Below are 8,841 nucleotides of genomic sequence, written 5' to 3'. Positions count from 1 at the left end.
GAAAATACGCAGTGTTTTTTTCTCCTTCCTCGGCCCACCTGGCTCGACTTCGAACAATCGCTGCGCGGGTGCGAGCTTCCGCAAATTTATCAAGCTCAAGCTGCAGAGCCTTCAATGAATTCAACAACTCATCGTCGGGGCTTGCGTCAGAGATTCGTTGCTTGATGTCTTCAAGTCGTTTTTCAATGTCGGTTTGCTTTGCCTTTAATTGTTTTGATTTACTAGCACTGTATTTGATGATATGTCCACGCAGACCGCATTTTAAGGCGTCCCACAGTGTGTTGGGATTAACATCTGGTGTGTCATTGTAACTAATGAACTCCCGAATGAACTCTTTTGTTTCAGTTGTAAACAAGCGATCGCTCAGCAGAGAGCCATTAAATTTCCAATATCCTCTACCGCGCTGGTTTGGAGATACGTTCAATAATAAATTGACTACGCTGTGGTCAGATTTTACGCTTGGTTGAATAGAACAGCTTTCGCATTGTTGGGTTAAATTCTTTGATACCAGGAAAAAGTCTAATCTAGAGGCAGTGAAGGGATTTGCTTGTATTCGTGTAAAAAGCTTTTTGTTTGGGTGCTTAAGTCGAAATATGTCAAGCAGTTGTAAATGCTCCATGTGGTGAAGGAGTGTTTGACTGGAACGGAAGTTATTATGTTTTCGGGCACCTCCTTGCTTATCCAAATTTTCGTTTAAAACGAGATTGAAATCTCCACCTACGATTAAATTTTCGTGATCAATGCTTTCAAGAATTGAAAACAGGTTGTCGTAAAATTGCGGTTGGTCAAGGTTTGGGCCATAAATGTTGAATAATGTGAGCTTGCACTCTCCAAATTTGATATTGCAGATAACGTATCTTCCATTTGTATCTATAGTTTTGTCCGTAATGCTATCCAATTTGTCTGAAAAGCGTTTCGAAAGTAGAATTGCGACACCTCTACTGGCTGAAGTACCGTGACTGAACAACACTTGACCCCCCCATTCCATTTGCCAACGCTTTTCAACGTCCGGCGTGCTGTGGGTTTCTTGAAGGAGAGCAACGTCACAAGCCTTATTTTTCAAATAATTAAAAACAATTTTTCGCTTCATCGTATCCCCAAGGCCATTTACATTATAAGTGACAATATTTAAGTTTGACATAGCCATTTAAATTGTAATAAAAGTACAGTAAATAAATCGTTAATATCAATCTTGTTTTTGAAAACACTGAAAACCGCATTGACACAGAAAAGGTTCCTTATCACATTCATACACATGAAATTGTTCACATTTACAGTACAAAATAATTCTATCGCATTTTATATTTTGGCAAACCTTACTTTTCGATTTTTCTGGCAAGGTGTTTAGAGTGTTACAAAAGCAAACAATGCCTTGCTTCTTGCACATACCACAATCAAAAGTGTTACCTTTTTGGGTCTCTGGAACTAAAAATGGAGTTGTAGGGTAACAGCATGCTTTCATCACCTTGAAGTTATTTGAGCAGCTGGGGCAGTGGTAGGTCGAAGAGTTGTCCATCATCTTCCCTTCTACCTGACAGTGCGTGCACGTCATAGTCGTTTCTTGGCGTCGGTTTGTCAGACAGATAATTGCTAAGTAACTTGATTGGATTGAATTGCATGATTCATAAACAATACATAATTAACTAACAGTGTATCTTAAATAATTAATAAATTAACAGTACACACCACACAATGATTCTACACGATTTTAAATGCTTTCACGGAAGTTCGGTGACTTCGATCAAACCATGAAAATCCAATATGATTTTGTTATACTCATTAAATTCGCAAATTGTAGTACCAAAACCTCCGAAATTTATGACACCATTATTGCATTAAAAAAAGAAGCATTTTAAAAGAATAGTCACTAATTTACATTTTATTGCGCTTCTGCACAGCTATAATTATATTTCATCCATTTTTTCCAGAATATCTACTAAAGTTTCAGCTTGGTAAAAAGATGTACTGTCTTTATCACTGCGTGTATTTGTGTATGAATCTTTTCAATACAAACAGCTTAAGGTAAAAAATAAATGATGAGTAAGTTAATAGAGTTTGCGAAAAGTTCAAATGACTCACCCACCTCAATGTACCACTCTCCATAAAGGCGCAAGATCTTAATCTTTGAACCTCGTGTATTATTGAAATTGAAAATTTAGTATTTTAAATATATTAGTCAGATATAAAGATTCGTCTACTATTGTGGTACAAAAATTCTAATATCTGAGTTAAAGTACAATCAGATTTTTCATGAGCAAACTGTAAATATTCTATAAAAGCGTTGCCATTGTATAAAAACAAGTCTTATACTGTATAGGCTATATTTGAGCTCTTTCAACTTTTCACAGATAATAATTTCAATTATATTATCTTTTTCCTCAATACATTAGCGTAGCGTTTCTCAACATCTTTTTATCCACGAAAACACTGTAAGATCATTTGACTTGACAAAGAAAGAAACTCCTATTCATCAATCCGTCGTGATAGCTCAGTTGGTTAGCGCGTGGCTTCGTGAACGAAGAAGCTTCAAGATCAAGCTGCGTTGGTTCGACTCTCGGGGTGTGCGCTTGAGCAATGCACGTAAAGAACTGCTTTCCATTCAGCAGCATCTAATGGATGGAATAATACCCCGGCAACAAGACTTCAACAATCGGAAACTTCACTCTCTCAATCTCGGTGACAGGGCCTGTGTCAGTGGTTCAAAGCCTCTACAAGTATGTGAAACTTCCAGAAATAAGCTCTGGAAGAAGCTTTTCCAGGCTGAGGATAAATATTGAACAAAATGAATCAAGATAAAAGGGGAAGAATCATGAACAATTTAACTTTTAAGTTTACTTTTTTAACTTATTTGAGATCATGGCGACCTATTCATACTGCAACTATTATCGGGATGTTTAGCAGACTATACGTAAGCAAAAAAAAAACGAAACAATGTAGAGTTGGATCGACCGCAAAATGTTGTAAAAAGTAGAATACCACTCGTAAGTTTTAGCAGTAAAAAAGTTATTTTAAAACATGATCTACAGCTATTCAATATAGATGGGAAAATGCGATTGGCTGAGATATGGCCTACAAAAATAAATGGACTATAGGCCTAGATACTGTGAACAAGCGTTTGAGCTGACCGCTGAAGTCAATTATAAATGAAAAAAAACATGATTTGGTTCTATATTTGACTTAAATGTTTCTTTCGCATTCGCATTTTTGTGTTTCTTCGCTATGTTGAAGTTCCTCCTTGTTGCTGAAGTGTGGTGTTCTGTCGGACTATTTCATCCACTAGGTGCCGCTGAACAAACCGAAAGTCAAATGAGAAAATTAATACATGTACGGTATTGGCTGCCTGGCTGGGCTTCAAATGTGATGCCTGTTTCGCTTAGTATCAAACCATTGTTTCTTGACCTTGTCACCTATTTATTAAAAAATTTGATCGTTTATTGATCGAATTTTAAAATCACGTTTTATCGCACACACTTTTTGGTTACCTAAAATATCTGCCGCTTTTCTCTTCAGAGTGTCCAGAGATCCATAGAAAAAGTGTTGCCAGGTATGTTTTAAACTTTTAGAAACAAAGATCATTTTAGAATTTTTAAAGTAGTGGTCGTCCAAAATTGCCCGTAAACAATTATCCTAAAACTAATTTAAAGCAAATTTATTGTACACTTAGCAAACTATCATCAATTTTGCAAATCTAATCTCTTTTCCACATAAAACATATTACCTAAAAATAATTACCGCGGCAATACTTAAAACGTGGAGCTTTATATTCCTGAGGTGTATTTTAAGTTTCTCAAGTTTTTTTGTTTTAGCTTTATTCAATTTAAGTTTTTTTTTACATAATTTCACATTTTTATTGCAAAGTACCACAACTAAAAATTGCTTAAACTCAATCTTGTGCAGCTTTAAACTTCAGGTTAGCTTTAAACGGGCAAGCTTTGGGCGACCACTACTTTAAAAATGCCAAAAAAACGTTTTTTTTTTAATTTAAAAAATATCTGGGAGCAATTTTACTTCCACTAGTAGAATATTGCAGCCGAGTTGGTCATCCCGTATTTCTGTGAACCCCTGAGAGTGGCATACTAACGTAATTTTAGCTTGTTGACAGTTTAACAAACATCCTGTTGTTAGAAGTTTCGCTCAAGCGTAAGGCAACCCCGTTTGACAGAAAAATGATTTCCCGACGCTTTGCAAAAACGCAAACAAAATGTAGTTTTTTAATTGCAAAAGTTTACTGCTCTCACCTCTCACCACAATTAGTGCATCTGTTTTAGCTGTTCTCTTTTTTTTTTGTGTAAGACAAATTTTTCAAAGCTTAAGTGGGTGGTGAAAAGTCACATCAGGGTAGCTTAAAAAGCATAACTAAATTTTTTTAAAACATAGCGCAAGGTGACATGGAAGTGTGCAATTTCTGTGCGTTTTGTCTCATAAAAATTTTGAAAGTTTTGTTATAAACGTAGCTATAGCGAAACCAAACTATTTGATTATGAAGCAAAATCAAACGAAATATTTCATAAAAGGTTATTTCCCATAAAAACGAAACGACAGCCAACAAATCACAGCTGAATCAAATTTTGGCATTAAAGTTAGATATGATTGCATCGATTCTCAAATAATGTAGTTTTGAACGATCAGAATACGGATAGAAATACATGTAGCAACAAACAAATAAAAATAACAAAACAATGCATTGCCGTTGTTTCGTATGACGCTTAACACGTATTTAGGCTATTTACAATTTCAATCAATTTACATTCAGCCAGGGTGTTGAGAGAGTAATTTGGGCCGGTACCAACAAAATCCTTGAACCCTTAAATTAAGAAACTTCTAAAAAAAAACGCGCTATAGCCAAATAATACGAAGTAGTTTCAAGTTCCCTGGACCCTTGGAAAAGATACACGCCCTTAAAAGCATCCCTGGCTCGTGTCTAAAAGTAGTCATTGGACCCCTGTCAACGTATTCAGCCAATCCTTGAGGTCATTGCTGCATTGAAGGGATGTGTGATATCTTCCATACAAGATTGTATTTTGGACAGTTTGGTTGGGTTGCCGTTTCCAATTGGTAAAAGTTTTTTTGAATTTACAACCAAAAGAGCAATACATTTAGGAGCAAAATGGTTGGAACGCCTGGTTACTCTATTCAAAAAATAAAGAGCCCAAAATGTAGATACTCAACTCATGTTCAGTAAACAATTTGTTGTCTACATTTTGAGCTCTTTATTGTTTGATTAGAGTAACAACAATGCATTTATTTCATTATTTGGATATGAAAGTCAGGGATCCCTGATATAACTCTAAAAGTATTGAATTGTAGTGCAACGATCACAAATTACAACATATGAATTAGTAAACTCTCCAACCCGATTAACATTTTGCGAGTCCAAGAACTATATTTTGCGATTTCAAGTATCACTTCGGAAAAAAAGTTTTTTTGTGCCCAGGCTAATGCCCAGTCAAGATTCAAATTTCATGAATAGGAAGATAAGGTACCTCCTTTTTGTGCCCACTATCAAAAATATTATCTTGCTAAGATACAATCTTGTGCTTAAAGTAGATGTCGAGCCGACGTTTGTTTTACATCTCATGCAAGGGCTTTCATGTTTCGGCCACAAAATCGCGACAACAAGTATGAAGTATGATGAAGATTGATGACGTACGATTATTATTCTACCTAGCTACTTGCGTCATAAAGTTTGGTTTTGAACAGTTTTCTTTTCTCTAGTTGTGGTAGTGTAACCAAAGCTGGTGCAACTTTTCTTAATCCCTCGTGCAAAATATGTCAATCAGGCCACTGTGAACCCAAACGATAATGTTGCCATTTCCAGTTTTCATAAGTTCCCCGTCAATTGTCCAGAATTCTTCTTTGTCACCTGCAGATTTGTCGTTTTTGCTATTGTCGATTCGTGATTCCGAGTATGATGGAGCCGACGCTTCGCCACTCTCCAATTCTCGAAAGTAGAAAGCCTTCACCCGATGAAACTCTATGCAAGAAAAGTCGAAGTTACCCTGCTTCGACATTCCTGCTCTGTAGCATCGAATGAACTCCATTCTAGACTTAGCCTTGTTGATTTGCAAATCACACGTCCCATCGGCGAGATGTGTGAATTGAGAGAAGCCATTCGGGTTGTCCTTGAATTTGCAAGCTGTGTTGAAAGCGGTGATGGCGACGTATGGGGTTTGAATGACCTACAAACAACAAAAAAATAGCACATAGCACATAGCACACAATGATCTCGGTTGTGGAGTCACATGATTAGAAAAATATATCCGTTTTTGTTTGTTCTTTTCTGTAAAACCGATTCTAAGATTCAGTAATCAGTATGCCTATGTTTAACACGTTGTTGAAAATTCAGAGATTGAACTTAAAAACGCTAGAAAATTTATCAACTATTTACGTTTTAAGAAGATAGTTTTGTGCTGTTTGTATCTTGCGCAAAACCCATTGATTCTACCATAAAAAATATATTCAAATTTTTAAGCACAACTCACTTTCCAGTCTTCTAGTTTTGAGCTGACATCATCAGGCGGGCACTCTTTGGATTCGTTCTTGGACTTGTCTTCAAACAACGGATCGTTTTTAGGGTGAGATTGTGTGGGGAGTTTCACATCTTGTTCCACTTTAACAGTCTTCTGACAAACAGGGCACGGATTTTTACATGTTGTTCTATCCGCTTGAAAATCTTCACTGTTCTTATTCGGTCCAGGGAGATAAGTGATCTCGCAAGAGGATGAAGATAGCTCCAACAGGGCGTTGATAGCAGACAACTCGTATCGGAAGAGACCAAAATATCGAAACTTTTCGCTCATTGTCAAGATTTTTTCCGTCACGCCATTCCCGCATCCAAGAAAGAAAAATGTAACAAGTTTTCCCTGTTCATTGTGCATTGAGCAAACATCAAGTGGTTGAGATTCACCAGCAATTATTTGAAGAGTTGCTGTTTCAGGGTCGGTCAACCCCGTGGTTGTATAGGTCAACATATTAGCGGTGCCTACTGGAATAATTCCAAGTTTGATGTTGGGTTTCTTAAAACAGATTTCTTTTTGAAAAGGTTCTCCGTTTTCTTTATCCAAACTTACTCCATGCTTTTGTTGTGTAGATCGCAAAACTCCATTAGCAATCTCATTAAAAGTCCCATCTCCACCCATGGCTATAACACCGTCATGTGAGGATAGATCGTTGGTGGTCAGATACTCTTTCGCCTGTCCCTCTCGCTTTGTAAAGATGACTGTTTCTTTTATGCCGGCCACCTTCAAAAGAGGGGAGACTATTTCTCGGTGAATTTTCTTCCCTTTCTTCTTTCCGCCATACGGATTGACAAACACCAATAAGTTCCGTGGGCGTGTGCGATCATTTTTCTTCAAACTGTCTTGAACACGAAGTTCAATTGTTTTTCTCCAATTCTTACAATGCTCTTCGTTACCAATTTGCAAGTCCATGGTACGATACTTGCGTTTACCATCTGGCAACTTATCCCAGGTATGAATTGTCAGGACGAAGCACTGTGTCGAACTAAATTTTAAAAAATTTGAAAAGCTTTCATCCAAGATCGGCTTCCAATTCTCATCGACCTTCCAGTGACTACTTCCGCACGATATCGCTATGATGCGATCAAGCTGAACCGACACGTTACGTGACGACAGAGAACCAAGTTTTTTGGACTTCACGCATTCCAGTTGAAGACAATTGTCGTTTATCTGGAGTGCGAATATCGCACCGTCCCAGAGAAATTTAGCTCCTGCATTGGTAGATTGATGGTTTGATGGTTTATGTTTATCTTCTTTAGAATTCTCCATTTTTACTTCTTCGCTAAAAACAGCCCAGCTCTTTTTAAGAACAAAGAATCGTCTTAATTTGGTAGGAAAATATTATTTGTGACTTTATAACTGCACAAGCTTTGTCCTCGAAACACTTTAGGGACGTTCGAAAGACCATCAGCTCGAAACCCCTATAGAGCATGCGATTATTTTTTAGCAAGACACTTAAAAGACATGCCAAAGTAGGAGGCTAGGAGCTGCTGATTGATGAGTATAATTATTTCTTTCATTGCTACGGGCTGTTTGTTTTTTTACAGCTGTGAATAAAAATCCGAGTTTGAAAATTAGGCCTACTTACAGTTTTGAAATTTTGAGTTGGCTAGTATTACAATTTGTGCCTTATTGGTTAAAGTACCCTCTTGCATAAACGTTTAAGTTGTAAATGCATTGATTTCATCGCACCAACCCGTAGCCTACAAACTTGATCCCGGCTTTGCAAAACTTCGGTTCTCGAGGTGTATGGTTGAGCAAAGCATTTTATGACTGCTCTCCAGTCGGCGGCTACTAGTGGATGGAATAATTTCCCGTAACACTTCAACAATCTGAAACTTCACTCTGTCAATCTCGATGACCGGGCCTGCGTCAGCGGTTCAAAGCCTCTACAAGTATGCAAAACTACCAGGAATAGGAATAACTTATCAGAGACTTCATCAGTCTGAGGATAAAGATTCAAAACCAACCAATTGCTCTTTTTTTCCAGACGACAAAATCCGTCATTTTTACTGTCTGGGTTGTGACTTCAGCAATTAACACTAGTCTTTAACTTTACGAAACTTTCTACTTTTCTCTGTATGTGAAGTTTGATTTTCTGCAATTCGTCTACTCCAGAGATCGCCTTTGTGAAAGCGGTCAATGATAACTGCAATCGTGCATTTTTGTTTTATCACAAGACCTTGGTAGTTAACAAACATTGAGATGCTGTAACTTAGCCTACTTTTAAACAAGGGAATTAAACTAAATAAACTGCTCTAATTACCGAGTAAAATGATGTAGTCTACACAGACGAGCACCCAGTTTGAGTCCCAATATTGCT

At 37.2% G+C, this 8,841-nt stretch overlaps 1 protein-coding gene across 1 annotated transcript; it reads right to left on the bottom strand.

Annotated features, from left to right (window-relative positions):
• Window positions 1-5,750: 5,750 nt before the first annotated feature.
• On the bottom strand, window positions 5,751-7,787 carry LOC145764333 (ceramide kinase-like). The gene is made up of 2 exons (XM_082575950.1): window positions 6,483-7,787; window positions 5,751-6,179 (listed from the first exon to the last, which is right to left on the bottom strand). Exons 1-2 carry the CDS (start codon window positions 7,785-7,787, stop codon window positions 5,751-5,753), a joined length of 1,734 nt encoding a protein of 577 aa, XP_082432076.1.
• Between the last annotated feature and the right edge of the window lie 1,054 nt (window positions 7,788-8,841).

This window comes from Aplidium turbinatum, chromosome 2, assembly GCF_918807975.1.
Source record: "Aplidium turbinatum chromosome 2, kaAplTurb1.1, whole genome shotgun sequence".
In the NCBI taxonomy this organism is placed as follows: domain Eukaryota; kingdom Metazoa; phylum Chordata; class Ascidiacea; order Aplousobranchia; family Polyclinidae; genus Aplidium; species Aplidium turbinatum.
Note: the sequence above shows the minus strand (reverse complement) of the source record. Positions and strands in the feature narration are given on the sequence as shown.